Source organism: Ovis aries, chromosome X (assembly GCF_016772045.2).
Source record: "Ovis aries strain OAR_USU_Benz2616 breed Rambouillet chromosome X, ARS-UI_Ramb_v3.0, whole genome shotgun sequence".
Taxonomy (NCBI): Eukaryota; Metazoa; Chordata; class Mammalia; order Artiodactyla; family Bovidae; genus Ovis; species Ovis aries.
In genome coordinates this window covers 65,315,544-65,333,328 of record NC_056080.1, presented here as the reverse complement: position 1 = coordinate 65,333,328, position 17,785 = coordinate 65,315,544, and the positions used below count along the sequence as shown (strand labels likewise).

At 35.9% G+C, this 17,785-nt stretch overlaps 1 protein-coding gene across 6 annotated transcripts in view; it reads left to right on the top strand.

Moving 5' to 3' along the window:
- PHKA1 (phosphorylase kinase regulatory subunit alpha 1) overlaps positions 1-17,785 on the top strand; it is a 171,903-nt gene that overhangs the window by 26,632 nt on the left and 127,486 nt on the right. For all 6 annotated transcript variants that reach the window (XM_027963242.3, XM_027963241.3, XM_027963240.3 and 3 more), the window contains exons 7-11: positions 8,759-8,857; positions 9,946-10,092; positions 11,262-11,315; positions 12,918-13,040; positions 17,100-17,195. In XM_027963242.3, coding sequence (XP_027819043.1) covers positions 8,759-8,857; positions 9,946-10,092; positions 11,262-11,315; positions 12,918-13,040; positions 17,100-17,195 — 519 coding nt within the window. The remainder of the gene's footprint in view (positions 1-8,758; positions 8,858-9,945; positions 10,093-11,261; positions 11,316-12,917; positions 13,041-17,099; positions 17,196-17,785) is intronic.

The following is a 17,785-nucleotide window of genomic DNA, read 5'->3' as shown; positions in this document are numbered from 1 at the left end:
CCAAAGGTCCGTTATACACATCTGTGTCTCTTTCCCTGTCTTGCATACAGGGTCGTCATTGCCATCTTCCTAAATTCCATATATATGTGTTAGTATACTGTATTGGTTGCCATAGATAAAGCCTTAACATGAATGTGGACTGTCATCAAATTAATTGATCTTTTAAACCATAGGCAGTGTCCAGAGTCTCCCATATAATTATGGGCATGTAGGTAAAGACTTCTTTCATAAGCTCTAGATTTGTATGTACAACTGCTTTTTTAAATATAAATGTATTTATTTTAATTGGAGGCTAATTACTTTACAATATTGTATTGGTTCTGCCTTTTGTAGCATATCTCTATTTACATATCCCACAAGGACCTCAGAAAACATGTCTTAAACTAAAATCATCTCTACCACAACAAAAACAAACAAAAGGAGGCTTATTTTCCATTCCACACACCAAGTTGACAAAGCTTGATATCAGGAAACCATCTCTCAATTCTCCACCCCACTCACTCTCCTGCATCCCCATACTGTTATCTTCATCATCATTATTATCTTCCACTTGGCTTCATCATTTCCTTCCTACTGCTACTGCCTTAGCTTTTATCTCTGAAAACAGCAAGAAGGCATAAAACTGGATAGCAGGAATAGGATCAAACATATCCATTATAATGATAAATATACATGACTTAATTTGTTTCCCCTACCTAAAAGCAAAGACACAGGTTGATTTAAAAAACAAAGAAAGGAAATTCAGTCTATACCTATACCACTTCTAAGAGCTCTAAGACAGCAAATTGCCACAGAAAAATTTAAATCAGAAAGATGGACAAAGTCTGGCCAAAATAAACAAGAGTACAGGTGACTATGAATTCAAATGAAGTACAATTTAAAGCCAAAAGTATTACATGGAACAAAGGGGACAAAGAGGGTCAAGATAAAATGAGAAAGTCTGGCCTGGAATGTAGTTTCAATTAATACAGAGCAAACTATATTAAAAATACAAGGCAAAATAGAAACAGTTATAAGGGGACAGCTTAACACTAAGAGGCAATGACAGATAAGATAAAACCAAAAATAAGATTATAGAAAATTTAAACTATATAATTAATGTGGTTTAATAAATTTATATGTAATTTTGTCCTTATAAAATATGCATTCCCTGGGTAAATGTTTTTCTTTTTAATGTATTTTTGATTACCAAAATGATACAGATATTGAGCTTATTTTTAAAAATTAAATCATACTCTAATTTACCTCTATGAAACCTGATTTTTTAAATACAGCAGCCTCAAATTTTACTGAACAACATAACCAAACATCTTCTTTCATACAAATAATCTAATTCAATGTTTTCAGTTGCCATACAAATTTAATAATTACTCTATTGATGATAATGCTTTAGTGAGGATCTTTGTACATACATCCTGGTGAACCTGCATGAATATTTTTGTAGGATAGATTCCTAAAAGTGAAACTACCAATAGTTAAGGGATGTACACTTTAAAACTGCCCTCCAAAACAATTTCCATCAGTTTACATTTTCCCCATTCATATATGATGGATATGGGCTTCCCTGGTGGCTCAGACAGTAAAGCATCTGCCTGCAATGCAGGAGATCTGGGTTTGATCTCTGGGTAGGAAGCATCCCTTGGAGAAGGAAATGGCAACCCACTCCAGTAATCTTGCTTGGAGAATTCCATGGACGGAGGAGCCTGATAGGCTACAGTCCACGGGATCACAAAGAGTCGGACATGACTGAGCAACTTTATATGATGGATATATGCCATCATGTGCCATCTGTATTATTTTCCTCAAACCCTCACTAACTCTGAATATTATCAATATTTCTGAATAATTTGATTAAAAAAATTTAACCACTGAAACGTTTTTCTACATTTTATTTTGAAATCATTTCAGACTTTGGGAAACTTGTAAGGACTGTGCAAAGAATTCCCATATACCCTTCATTCAAGTTCCCTACTTGTTAACATTTGTTCTTTCTGTTTACACATGCACATTATTTTTTCCTGAACCAGTTGAGAGTAAATTGCAGACATGGTGCTTCATGCCTCCTAAATATTTCAGTATAAATTTCTTCAAAGACAGTCCCATCACTATGGTCCAATCATCAAAATCAGGAAATGAACACTAGCATCATACTACCACGTAATCCAAAGATCCCATTCAAATTTCTTTAATTGTTCCAGTAATATCGTTTATAGCCAAAATCAAAAACAAACAAAGACCCTTATGATTCAGAATCCAATCCAGGATAATATGTTACATTTAGTTGTAATATCTCTTTGGATTTCTTTAACTTGGAATAATACTTCAGACTTGACTTACCTTTTTATGATCTTGGCATTTTTAAAGATTATAGGCCAGTTGTTTTATAGGATGTCCTTCAGTTTGATTTTGTGCGATATTTCCTCATTTGATTCAAGCTATGCATTTTTGACAATAATACCATAGAGATAATGACGTGTCCTCAGTACATCATCAGGAAGTATAGCTGTGGATTTATCTCATTACTGTTTATGATAAGTTTGATGACTTCATTAAGGTGGTATCTGCCATATTTCTCTGCTGTAAATTTCCTATTTTCCCCTTGTAATTGTTAAGTATTTTGTTCCTGGATGATATCTGCACAACCCATTAGGTGTCAGTTAGACATGATTTCTCCAAGGAAGCTTTCCGGAATTACCTGTATCCCAAAGATTAAGTCAGTTTTGTCTCATAATTGAGAAGCTACAAATAACTAATAAATATTTGAAAGAATATTCAACCTTGTTAGCGAATTAATACAACTGACTCACCATTTTTCTATCAAATTAGGAAAAATTTCAGAGGTAATTCTTGGTTTGCATTAAAGAAGTTAGTACACAGCTGGTGTTAGTTACATTAGTACAAACTGCATGGAAGGGAATGTAGCATTATGTCTTAAAAATTGTTTATACCCTTTGACCCAGTGATTCTATTACAGGGAATTAATGCTTAAATGATATCTCATTCTACTCTGTTTTTATGAGTTTAACTTTTTTAGGTTCCACACATAAGTGATATAATATTTGCCTGACATCTCATTTAGTATAAAGCCCTCAGGGTACATCCAAGTTGTCATAAATGGTAGGATTTCCTCCTTTCTTATGGTTGAATGATAATCCATCACACACACACACAGGCAGGTGTTTTCTGTCAAACCTCAACATGAATCAGCCATAGGTATACATATATCCCCTATCTTTTGAACCTCCCTCTAGATTGATACAGAGCCCCTGTTTGAGTTTTCTGAGCCATACAGAAAATTCCCTGTTGGATATCTATTTTACATATGGTAATGTAAGTTTCCATGTTCTCTTTCCATACATCTCACCCTTTCTTTCCCTCTCCCCATGTCTATAAGTCTATTCTCTATGTCTGTTTCTCCATTGCTGCCCTGGAAATAAATTCTTCAGTACCATTTTTCTAGATTCCATATATATGAGTTAGAATATGGTATTTATCTTTCTCTTTCTGACTGACTTCACTCTGTATAATAGGTTCTAGGTTCATCGACCTCTTCAGAACTGACTCAAATGCATTTCTTTTTATGGCTGAGTAATACTCCATTGTGTATATGTACCACAACTTCTTTATCCATTCATCTGTCGATGGACATCTAGGTTGCTTCCGTGTGCTAGCTATTGTAAACGGTGCTTAAATGAACAATAGGATACATGTGTCTTTTTCAATTTTGGTTTCCTCAGGGTACATGCCTGGGAGTGGGATTGCTGGGTCATATGGTGGTTTTGTTCCTAGTTTTTTTTAAAGGAATCTCCATGCTGTCTTCCATAGTGGCTGTATTAATTTACGTTCCCACCAAGAGTGCAAGAGTGTTCCATTTTCTCCACACCTTCTCCAGCATTTATTGTTTGTAGACTTTTTGATGATGGCCATTCTGACCGGTGTGAGGTGATAGCTCACTGTGGTTTTGATTTGCATTTCTCTAATAATGAGTGATTTTGAGCATCTTTCATGTGTTTGTTAGCCGCCTGTATGTCTTCTTTGGAGAAATGTCTACTTAGGTCTTTTTCCCACTTTTTGATTGAGCTGTTTGTTTTTTCTGGCATTGAGTTGTATGAACTGCTTGTGTATTTTGGAAATTAATCCTTTGTCAGTTGTTTCACTTGCTATTATTTTCTCCCATTCTAAGGGTTGTCTTTTCACCTTGCTTACAGTTTCCTTTACTATGCAAAAGCTTTTAACTTTCATCAGGCCCCACTTGTTTAATTTTGGTTTTATTTCTGTTACTCTAGGAGGTGGGTCACAGAGAATCTTGCTTTGATTTATGTCATCGAGGGTTCTGCCTGTTTTCCTCTAAGAGTTTTATAGCTTCTGGTCTTATATTTAGGCCTTTAATCCATTTTGAGTTTATCTTTCTGTATGGTGTTAGGAAGTGTTCTAATTCCATTCTTTTACACATAGCTGTAGTTTTCCCAGCACCATTTATTGAAGAGACTGTCTCTGCCCCACTGTATATTCTTGGATCCTTTGTCAAAAATAAGGTACCCATATGTGCATGGGTTTATTTCTGAGCTTTCTATCTTGTTCCATTGGTCAATATTTCTGTTTTTGTGCCAGTACCATACTGTCTTGATGACCATAGCTTTGTAGTATAATCTGAAGTCAGGAAGGTTGATTCCTCCAGCTCCATTCTTCTTTCTCAAGACTGCTTTGGCTATTTGGGGTCTTTTGTGTTTCCATATGAATTATGAAATTTTTTGTTCTAGTTCTGTGAAAAATGCCATTGGTAATTTTATAGGGATCACATTGAATCTGTAGATTGCATTTGGTAGTATAGTCATTTTCACAATATTGATTTTCCTACCCAGGAACATGGAATACCTCTCCATCTGTTTATGTCATCTTTGATTTCTTTCATTAGTGTCTTATAATTTTCTGTGTACAGTTCTTTTGTCTCATTAGGCAAGTGTGTTCCTAGATATTTAATTCTTTTTGTTGCAGTGGTGAATGGGATTGATTCCTTAATTTCTCTTTCTGATTTTTCATTGTTAGTATATAGAAATGCAAGTGATTCCTGTGTATTGATTTTGTATCCTGCAACTTTGCTAAATTCACTAATTAGCTCTAGTAATTTTCTGATATTATCTTTAGGGTTTTTTATGTTCAGTATCATGTCATCTGCAAACAGTGAGAGCTTTACTTGTTCTTTTCTGATCTGGATTCCTTTTATTTCTTTTTCTTCTCTGATTGCTGTTCCTAGGACTTCCAGAACTATGTTGAATAATAGTGGTGAAAGTGGACACCCTTGTCTTGTTCCTGATCTTAGGGAAAATGCTTTCAGTTTTCACCATTGAGAATAATGTTTGTTGTGGGCTTAGCATATAAGGCCTTTACTATGTTGAGGTAGGTTCCTTCTATGCCCGTTTTTTGAAGAGTTTTAATCATAAATGGGTGCTGAATTTTGTCAAAGGATTTTTCTGCATCAAATTGAGATTATCATATGGTTTTTATCTTTCAATTTGTTAATATAGTATATCACATTGATTGATTTGCATATATTGAAAAATCGTTGCATTCCTGGAATAAACCCAACTTGATCATGGTGTATGAGCTTTTTGATGTGTTGCTGAATCCTGTTTGCTAAAATTTTGTTGAAGATTTTTGCATCAATCTTCATCAGTAATATTGGCCTGTAGTTTTCTTTTTTGTATGTTGTCTTCATCTGATCTTGGTATCAGGGTGATGGTGGCCTCGTAGAATGAGTTTGGAATTGTCCCTTCCTCTACAATTGCGCTCATCTCACACACTAGTAAAGTAACGCTCAAAATTCTCCAAGCCAGACTTTAGCAATACGTGAACTGTGAAATTCCAGATGTTCAAACTGGTTTTAGAAAAGGCAGAGGAACCAGACATCAAATTGCCAACATCCACTGGATCATCGAAAAAGTGAGAGAGTTCCAGAAAAACATCTATTTCTGCTTTATTGACTATGCCAAAACCTTGACTGTGTAGATCACAATAAACTGTGGAAAATTCTGAAAAGATGGGAATATCAGACCACCTGACCTGCCTCTTGAGAAACCTATATGCAGGTCAGGAAGCAACAGTTAGAACTGGACATGGAACAACAGACTGGTTCCAAATAGGAAAAGGAGTAGGTCAAGGCTGTATATTGTCATCCTGCTTATTTAATTGATATGCAGAGTACATTATGAGAAAAGCGGGACTGGAAGAAACACAAGCTGGAATCAAGATTGCTGGGAGAAGTGTCAATAACCTCAGATATGCAGATGACACCACCCTTATGGCAGAAAGTGAAGAGGAGCTAAAGAGCCTCTTGATGAAAGTGAAAGAGGAGAGTGAAAAAGTTGGCTTAAAGTTCAACATTCAGAAAACGAAGATCATGGCATCCAGTCCCATCACTTCATGGCAAATAGATGGGGAAACAGTGGAAACAGTAGCTGACTTTATTTTGGGGGCTCCAAAATCACTGCAGATGATGACTGTAGCCATGAAATTAAAAGATGCTTACTGCTTGGAAGGAAAGTTATGACCAACCTAGACAGCATATTAAAAAGCAGAGACATTACTTTTTCAACAGAGTTCCATCTAGTCAAAGCTATGGTTTTTCCAGTGGTCATGTATGGATGTGAGAGTTGGACTATAAAGAAAGCTGAGCACTGAAGAATTGATGCCTTTGAACTGTGGTGTTGGAGAAAACTCTTGAGAATCCCTTGGACTTCAAGGAGATCCAACCAGTCCATCCTAAAGGAGATCAGTCCTGAGTGTTCTTTGGAAGGACTGATGTTGAAGCTGATACTCCAATACTTTGGCCACCTGATGGGAAGAACTGACTCATTGGAAAAGCCCCTGATGCTGGGAAAGATTGAGGGCAGGAGAAGGGGACGACAGAGGATGAGATGGTTGGATGGTATCACCAACTCAATGGACATGAGTTTGGATGAACTGCAGGAGTTGGTGATGGACAGGGCAGCCTGGCCTGCTGCAATTCATGGGGTCACAAAGAGTTGGACACAACTGAGTGACTGAACTGAACTGAAGGGTTAGTTCTCTGGTTGGCTAGGGTCTTGGAGTCAGTGCTCCCACTCTGAAGGCTCAGGGCTTGATCTCTCTCCAAAGACCAGTCTAGGTCCAATCTACCAACAGGAATTTCACCCAAAATGAAAGGGCCTTTCCTTGAGTTCCAAAAGCCAGTGCATAAGAACACAACAAAGATCTCTGACTCAGCAAAACCTCGGTATCGCCTACCACATGGACAGACCTTGGATTGCAACAGGTGACTAGAGGGTCTGTCTTTAGCAGTTCTTTTTCATCTTTTTGACTGTTTCTTTTGTTGTATAGAAGCTTTTTAGTTTGATGTAGTCCCTTGTATTGATTTTTGCTTTTGTTGCTTATAATTTTGGTGTCATATCTAAAAAAATCACTGCCAAGACCAATGTGAAGGAGTTTTATGTTTATCAGGTCTTATGTTAATCCATTTTGAGTTAATTTGTGTGTGTGGTGTAAGATAGGGGTCCAGTTTCATTGTTCTGTGTGTGATTATCCAATTTTCCAAAACCATTTGTTGAAGAGACTATCCTTTTCTCATTGAGTGTTCCTGGTTCCCTTATAAAATATTCACTGACTATAAATAAAGAGATTTATTTCTGGGCTGTCTATTCTGTTTTATCGGTTTGTGTGTCTACTTTAATGCCTATATCATACTGTTTTAATAACTATAGCTTGGTAGCATAGTTTGAAATCAGGATGTATGATGCCTTCAGCATTGTTTTTCTTTTTGATAATTGCCTTGGCTATATGGTGTCTTTTGTAATTCCTTACAAATTTTAGGTTTTTTTTTTTTCCTGTGAAAAATGCCATTGGAATTTTTATACAGATTACATTGGATCTATAGATGACAGGGTAGTATAAACAGTTTAATAATATTAATTCTTCTGATCCATGTACATGGCGATATCTTCATTTGTTTTTGTCTTCAATTTCTTTCATCAAAGTATTGTAGTTTTCATTGTACAGATCTTTCACCTCTTCAGTTAAATCTATTCTTAAGTATTTTATTGCTGGTGATGCTATTGTGAATGTGATATTTTTATTTATTTTTTGGATATTTTGTCATTACTGTACAGAAAACACCACTGATTTCTGTATTTTTGTTTTATATCATGAAAATTTACTGAATTTGTTGATTAATTCTGATAGATTGTTGGTTGAGTCTAGGGTTTTCTATATATGAGATCATATCACCCACAAATAATGACAATTTCAGTGCTTTCTTTCTGATTTGGCTATCTTTTATTTCTTTTTCTTGGCTAATTGCTTTAGCTAGGCCTTCCAGTACTATGTTGAAGTAGTACTTCAGAGTGCTGAGAGTGGGCACCCTTGCCTTGCTTTTATCTTACAGGAAAACTTTCAATTTTTCACCATTGAATTTGCTGTGGGTTTGTTGTATATGGCCTTTATTATGTTGACATGTGTTCCTTCTATACTGAATTTGTTGAGGGTTTTTAATCATGAAAGTATGACTACAACCTCCATCTCAAATGTCTCTGGGACAATTTGGGAGACCAAAAAAAAAAAAAAAAACTAAGAGACCCCTGTGAATAAAGAATGTTATTATAGTTTCTGTTCTGCTAAACGTATTTAATATGACATCATGTGCATTGATATGATACCGGGATAGACAGATAAGAAATATACGTCTTTATAATGCTAAAGTTGTCCTTTCCTCCTTTGTTCTTCAAAGGCAGCCCTGGAAGCATTAGATGAACTGGACCTGTTTGGTGTGAAAGGTGGGCCTCAGTCAGTTATCCATGTCCTAGCTGATGAAGTACAACACTGCCAGGTAAGAGGATAATGGACCATATTATAGAAAAATATATTTTTACTCAGACTCAAATTTAGCATCAGCTTTAGAATAAGGAGAACTGAATGAGAATACATAATATGATTTATTATCATGTGCCAAAAATGTCTTATTAAGCATCCTATAGAGATAAACCTGATGTGGCATGAGCTATAGCAGAGATCATAGTCCTATTCTCTCACCCAACATTATAAAGGGATCCCTCACAGTGTATGAAATTATCCTCTATTGTATCTCCTTTTCTAAATATACCAAGAGAACAAGAGGTGATAGATTTTGAGTGTTCTTCTTGATAGTGGTTCTGAATTTCTCTTGTTCCCATTGGCATTAGGGTTAGATGTTTGGAAATTAGATTGTTTACATGGTAAATGCATATTTCAGTTTTGTTTAAGATTACTTCATATATTGACCCAGAAAGATGTTATGGGAGGGAGGTGGGAGGGGGGTTCATGTTTGGGAATGCATGTAAGAATTAAAGATTTTAAAATTTAAAAAAAAAAATGTTATAAAAAAAATAAAAATAAAAATAAAAATAAAGAAGAAAAAAAAAAAAAGATTACTTCATATATTGAAAGATAAAGGTTCTTGTCATTGACAGTATGGCTATTCCCATCTTCTTCAAACCCTGACTGGACCCCCATGGTGTTCTAGTGAATATAATCTTACTTTCTAATTTTAAAAATGCAAAATTTTCAAATGAGAAGATAAATTTGGGGGATATAGGAGCTAAGCTCTCTATATCCTGCTTCCCAGTAGCTATATTTATGCTTAAATAGTTGTTAATGGAGCAGCAGGATTATGGGTAGAAAAATGATACTTAGAATATTCTTTATCCATTGGCAGCTACTTAAAAATCAAGATTAGGAAACACTGAGAGAATGATTAAGACAAGGAATGATTTATAGAAGTAGCTAGTCTTCTAAGCTCTCACTATTGAATCATTTTTAGATTTTCATTTAAATTATTTTCTTCAACATAAATCTTTTGAAATTAAAGCTATTAGTTTTATAATCCCAGGCCACTTACTAATGCGCTACATTTGACTTCCTTTCTTTCCTTTCTTTCAGTCTATCCTTAATTCAATACTCCCCCGGGCTTCAACATCTAAAGAAGTTGATGCTAGTTTACTTTCAGTTATTTCCTTCCCAGCCTTTGCAGTAGAGGATAACCAGTTGGTGGAGCTCACAAAACAGGAAATCATCACCAAGCTTCAAGTATGTCCATGTGTGCCTTTCTTTTCTTTAAGGCTCTAATTTTAAGGCAAAATTAGTATCTTTGTGGGCCTTGAATGTGGCCTGTGTCAGTGATTTAACCAAGCAATCAGAGTTAACATCACCAGTAATAAGTAATAGTAATATCATGTATATGCCGTGATACAGTGCACTGAGAAGTGCCTAGCACCTCTGTGATATCCTTCCCAAGAATGCAGTACCTCAAGTCAAATTCAGGGACATGCTACAAAATAACTGGCAGATGCTCTTCAAAAACGCTGAGATGATGAAAAACAAGGAAAGACTGAAGAATGGTCACAAATTAGAAGAGACTAAGGAAACATGACAGCTAAATGCAGTGGGACCCTAAACTGGATACTGGAACAGAAAAAAAGCCTTAATGAAAAGTCTGGTGAAATCCAAATAAGTTATGTACTTTGGTTAGTAGTGTTGTACCAAGGTTAGTTTTTTAGTCTTGGTGAATGTCCTATGGGCTTCCCAGATGACTCAGTGGGAAAGAATATGCCTGCCAATGCAGGAGATGCAGGTTTAATTCCTGGGTCAGGAAGATCCCCTGGAGAAGCAAATGGCAACCCACTCCAGTATTCTTGCCTGGGAAATCCCATGGACAGAAGAGCCTGTTGGGCCACAAAAGAGTGGGACATGACTTGGCGACTAAACAACAGAAACATCAAAATGTTCTGTGGTTATATAAGATATTAACAATAGGGGACCATGGTTGAAGGAAATATGGGGACTCTGTACTGTTTTTGGAACTCTTCTGTAAGTCTCAAATGATCTCAAAAATTTTTAAATGTGTTTCCTTTAAAAACAAAAAAACTGCGGTCTTGTAAGAACTGTGTGAGCAGAACCACATAGGTTCGTAATTGGGCTGTCATAGACTTATCCAATGGTAGAAAGCCATGGAGAAGATAAAATAAGAACTTTGCTTTGGGGAAGAGCCTATAACTTAGCCCTCACTTGAAATCACATTGCTGAAATTGGTTTCTGTTGCTGGACTGATATCAGAGTTTTTTAAAATTATTTTTTAGGTATAATTTCTATGTGGTTGAAAGGTTGACACAGGTAGCTGTTGTAGAGGATGCATTTCTGATTCATTATATTGCTGTACCAATGTACGTGCTTCTTACTTGTTTCCTCTGCATTTCCAGGGTCGTTATGGTTGTTGTCGCTTTCTACGAGATGGATATAAAACTCCTAAAGAGGTAGGTTTGTTTTCCCCAAAATGAGTCCAAGATAGAATGGTCACTACTAACTGCAGCTTCATTCAGAGAAAATATGTATCTCATCAATATTACTTCAAATAATTACTAAACAGGGTAACAATGACTGATGCTTGCTGCCTTTTGGGGAATTAGTTGCCAGGTTTTCTCTGTGAGCTGTTCCATATTAAATAAAATAGAGGAAAGTGTACATCCTTCCACCTCTTGTTTAGTTTCAGGAGAGAGCTACTGATGGATGCTTAAATCACTGGATGAAAATTTTAGCAGAAACAGAATATTTACATAGCCTCAAAGTATTCCTCCTGAAATATTCAATAATTACAAAGGAAAACTCTTTGTCAGTAGATCCTTTTGGATCCCTTCCACCTTTTGCAGTTGATTAATTCTAAACAGTACTTGATCTTGAAAAGTTAACTTTCTTTTGTTCCACTTGTCAAAAATTTTCCTTGGAAATATCAATGAAGAAAATTAAGTATTATTAAAAAGAGAATGAGTGATTGTTAATTACTTTCATTGGCAATGTAGCTCAGGTCAGCTGGTTGAGAGCCATTATAATTTTTTAAATTACTGAGCTCAAATTCTTCTGGTTTACTTCCTCTCTTCCATGTTATACTTTAGGCCTTTTGACTTCTGCCCCTACTAATCTATTAAAATTGTACTCTGAAATATCATCATAATCTCCTGAGTAACCAATCTAGTAGCATTTTCTCAGTCCTTACTCTCTTTTTTTAGATGAATTTAATTTTATTCAAATCATAATCCAAAATTACAATGGATGATAGATAGTTTTATATAGTTTTATGGACTATAACTAGATTTTACTGATTTCACTATAGACATGAAAAAAACACAATAAAAATAGGTTTGATGTTACCTACCACTACATTTTCTTGAAATTATTTTCCTATTTTAATTTCCCCAACTCAGTGCCACCCTAATTTTTCTCCTCTTTCTGTTCTCCTTCACCAAACTGAGGATTTAGCGAGTTTCTGTTCTTGGGCTGCTTATTCATTGTATATAGGTACTACAGCTATAACTTGTATTTCATGAGTCACATCTTCAAGGATGATTCCCAACTTGCTGTCCTTCTAAACATTTTTATTTGTATGTTTTGCTACTAACTCAAAGTTAACAAGTACAAAACCAGACTCAAGTTTATTACAAATTAGTCTCACTTCCTCATATTTCTGCCTATAGTATCATTTTTATCCTAGTTCTACTAGTTAGAACCATATGACAAAGTGTTAGTCACTCAGTCATGTCCAACTCTTTGTGACCCCATGAACTGTTGGCCGCCACGCTCTTCTGTCCATGGAATTCTCCAAGCAAGAATGCTGGATTGGGTAGCCATTTCCTTTTCCAGGAGATCTTCCCAACCCAGGGATTGAAGCCAGGTCTCTTGCATTGCAGATGGACTCTACTGTCTGAGCCACCAGTATTTGCTAAAGAAGGAGAGTGTGTATGTGAGCTGCCTTCTCTGAAACAAACTATTAGTGATGAAAGACTGTGTTGTAATACCTCTGAACTAAAGATATAGTCTGATCTTGGAGTAATAAGACAGACTTTGTTTCTTGTCTTTACTAGGATCCCAATCGTCTGTACTATGAACCAGCTGAGCTGAAGTTGTTTGAAAACATTGAGTGTGAATGGCCGTTGTTCTGGACATACTTTATCCTTGATGGGGTCTTTAGTGGCAATGCAGAACAGGTAATGCGCTGGGGAAAGGGCTTTTCAGCAGATTGTTATTACGTCTTCCTCTTTCAGTTAATGACTGTGCTGACCTTATGCCCAAATGGAAGTCTTCCTAATAGGGAGGACACACAGTTGTCTTCACAGGAGTCCCTGACCTCCAGGATCCAATGCCTGATGAGCCAAGGTAAAGCTGATGTAATAATACTAGAAATAAAGTATGCAACAAATGTAATGCACTTGAATCATCCCGAAACCACCACATGCCCCTAGGTCTGTGGAAAAATTCTTTTCCACAAAACTGGTCCCTGGTTCCCAAAAGGTTAAGTACCACTTTCCTAGAGACTAGTAGTTGAGTGTACTATGTTAGAGAATAGCACTGAAACATGTACATTACCATATGTAAAACAGATGAACAGTGCAAGTTTGATGCATGAAGCAGGGCACCAAAAACCAGTGCTCTGGGACAACCCAGAGGGACAGAGCAGGAAGGGAGGTGAAAGGGGAGTTCAGGATGGGGGGAACATAAATATCTGTAGCAAATTCACATTGATGTATGGCAAAAACCATCATAATATTGTAAAGTAATTATCCTCCAATTAAATTAAGTAATCGAAAAAAGTAAAATTTTGACTACATTCCTCCCCCAACAAAAAGAGTTAAAAGACCTAGAAAAACACTGCTATATTTTAAAATGGATAACCAAGGTCCTACTGTATAGCACAGGGAAATCTGCTCAATGTTATGTGGAAGCCTGGATGGGAGATAGTTTGGGGAAGAATGGGTACATGTATATGTATGGCTGAGTCCTTTCACTGTTCACCTGAAATATCACAATATTGTTAACCAGCTGTATACCCCAATACAAAATAGTGTTTAAAAACAAGAGTTAGAAGACCTAGATATTGCTATGACTCAGACTTGACTTTTAGTAAATATAGAAAGCAGAATAGCAAGCCCTGTCTATTTGCCTTAGTCATCAGAAATACTTGAATTTACCTCCTGACTTTATATGTCTTTTTAAAAAACAAATCTTGGAAATGATGTTCTGACTTAAGCAAACCAAACAAAACAGCAACCCAGTTATACCCTGTCCTCACCCCCCAAAACACAGTCATCATTGCTTTTTTAGCTATACAAATAAAGTAGTTCAGAAACCATTGTTGGAAAACAGTGAGACTAGACAATTTAATCAAGTAACTTTAATGTCAGGCATTCTGCAAATTGGCTGTGTTCTAAACTTGGATGTAAAAACAACACATTTGGAATTCATTTTACTCAGTTACATAAAATACAGCTTTGTGTAATTTGAATGTTTTGGCCAATAGTAGTCTGCAATTACCAATGTGAGTTTAAATAATAGAGTTACACCAAAGTTTCAGGGGCACAAAGGGTTATTTCTCTAAGCTTTAGTAAATTATAGAGTATATTTTTTTGAGCAAGAAAAACAATAATAGAAATACCTGCCATATCTTGACCACCCTATTTTGATTCTACCATTTTTTCAGTCCTTTTCAAATTCTACAAAATAACTTATCAAAAACTGTACTTGCTCAAAGAAAGATTTATTTGTTAAATGTGCCAACTGAGTATAAACACATTTAGGTTTTTTAAACCCTTGACCACTGAGTAGCCTAGGTACTGTCATTGACTTCTTTAGTTTCTCTGTGCAGGCATACCTCAGAGATTCGCAGGTTCAGTTCCAGACCAGCATAAAGACTGCAAATATGTCGCAGTACTTATAAAAGTTATGTTTATCCTACATTCTATTAAGTGTATAATAGCATTTTATGGCTAAAAGAAAAAACAATGTATATACCTTAATTAGAAATAGGTTATTGCTAAAAAATAATAAGCATCATCTGAGCCTTCTATAGGTCATAATCTTTTGCTTTTACATGCTTTGAGATACTGTGAGAATCCCAAAAAACATGACACACAGACACAAAATGAGCACATGCTGTTGAAAAAATGGTGCCAGTAGACTTGAGCAATGCAGGGTTGCTACAAACCTTCAGTTTGTAAAAACAAACACACAAAAAAAACGCAGTATCTGTGAAGCATAATAAAGTATAATAAAACAAGATATGTCTGTACATATGATGAGAATAATTTTTCTCTCTTCATTGAAGAACTGTATAGCACTAAAATTCTTTGAATTCCACAGATGAAGACGTGATAAGTGCAAGGTACAGTCAGTTTGGCTATAATGAGACACATATGTTACCTAAAAATTACCATGCTCTGCATATTCAAGAAGTAAAAACTAGGGTTTGTGGGAAAATATGGTCTGGGACCAACACTTAAAAAGTTTCTCAGAAATATATACAAAATGATAGGAACCTAATAAAAACAGTACCACAAATAGACATTAGTGGCTTTAAAGCATTCATTCATTCCTATTTCAAAAATTATATTCTGAGAAAACTATTTTGCAAATAGCATACATTTACATACAATTCTGCTCATCACTATTACATTCATACAAATTAAGTCTGGTGATAATTTAAATGTTCAACAAGAAGGAAATGTTAAGTTAGAGATCATGCATATAAAATAATATGCTACTATTAAAATATTTATTAAATTTAATATTATTATTAAAATTTTGGATTAACTTGTTTCATATTTCAAATATAATTTTTAGTGTTTGGTTTTCTCATAATTGAAAAAGCAGTACCACAGCTTTATACATGTTAAATGTTTAAGAAATACATAAATACCACAAAGATATAGCCCTTGTACTTGAAAAACAGCTGAAGTTTGCTTGTGAGTATGTGCACCTCACAGGGCTCCCACGCTTGCTACTCCATGTGCCAGAGGAAGAGAAGAAAAGAGAGAGAGCGTGAAAGTGAAAGTCACACAGTTGTGTCTGACTCTGCCGCCCCATGGACTATACTCCAGGCCAGAATACTGGAGTGGGTAGCCTTTCCCTTCTCCAGGGGATCTTCCCAACCCAGGGATCAAACCCAGGTCTCCTGCATTGCAGGCAGATTCTTTACCAGCTGAGCCACAAGGGAAGCCCAAGAACACTGGAGTTGGTAGCCTATTCCTTTTCCAGGGCATCTTCCCAACCCAGGAATCGAACCAGGGTCTCCTGCATTGCAGGCGGATTCTTTACCAACTGAGCCATAGGTCAAGAGATAGTTTAAGAGGGGAAAAAAAGAATATTAAGCAGAGAAGAAGAATAAAAATAAGCCGAGGAGGGAACAGAGGGGGAAATTAAGTAGAAGGAAAGGCACAGAGCCAATTAGCCAAAGTGACCATAAGCGCAGCTGGAGAGTTGTAGAAGGAGAGTTACTTAAAATTGGATGGAAAGTTATAACACCACATGTGGATTGTGTTTCACGGTTCTCCTGAGGTGTGTATATGTGTGTGTGTGTTGTGTATTCTTACAAGACTCCTTTCAGCTGAGTGCATTCTCAAGTTGAAATTGTGCATAAGCAGATATGAAATTTATGTTATGCTCAAATCGTTCACTAATATATCAAATGCATTGGAACACATTTGTGCTTTCAAAACAACTATTACAGCAGAACTGACTGTATATTTTTTCCACCATAAATTATAGTGGGTTTTTTTACTTTTTATGTATTACTAATCTACAGCAAATTGTTAAGCAAAAAATGTAAACTTGATCATAATAGAAACTTAATTTAGCAGAAACAAAACAGTTTTAAAAGCAATTACATGTACAGTCAATAAGCTGTACTTAGGTTAGTACATAGTGGATAAAAGTAGACCCATGGAGGCAGGTTGACTTGGACTCAAATCTGGACTCAACCTTGCACTGGCTGTGTCATCTTCCACAAGCTCATAACTTCCTTGAGCCTTAATTTCCCTGTAAATAGGCTTTAATTACACATACCTGGATGGTTATTAAATCCATTAACATATGCAAAACTCCTAGCATAATATCTGACCTCTAATAAGCATTTAGTAAATGCTACTTCCCTTTCTTCTCCCTTTCTCTAGGTGAATACATTCCTTTACAATAGAATCTTCTTTGGCTACAACCCTCTTCTAGCTCCCCAAAGGTAATTCTCTATAAACTTTGTTCTTTTCTTTTATCTACAGGTTCAAGAATACAGAGAGGCTCTTGAAGCAGTCCTCATCAAGGGCAAAAATGGAGTCCCACTTCTGCCAGAGTTGTACAGTGTTCCTCCTGACAAGGTGAGCTGGACAGTGCCCTAATATGGAGCTGGGGGAAGAGAAGCAGTACCTCAAAAGGACTGCCTTGTCTGACTCAAATGAATTTTAATCTTTTGATTTTAATGTTCTAGAGTCTGTCTTTAGGTATAGGACAATAAAATATTATTTTATTCCTTTGAAAATAAAGTTTTAAAGCAGGCCTGTTTATGGTACCATTGCTGAGTGAGATGAGGGCAAGACCAAACCTTTCAATGGTAGTTTCATGGGTGTATATTTATCCTTAAACTTATCAAGATGCATATGCTAAATACATATGGCCTTTTTATATGTCAGCTACATCTCAATTTTTTTAAATAAATTATTCAGAGATTATTTTTTTAATCAAACTTTAAAGTTGAGAATGGCATGGAGATCAGTAGGCTGAACTAGAGTGAAGTTCTGTGTAAACGCTCAGTATTTTATATTTTCTGCTGTGATATAGTCATCTGTGATTAATAGAGTAGATCAGGCTTGGAAAATGAAGTATGTCTCCATTTTCTCAAAATGCCAGTTGTGATTACCATTGTTCCTTGTCTCCCATTGCAGAACATTAGCTGGGGGAGAGATGCAGT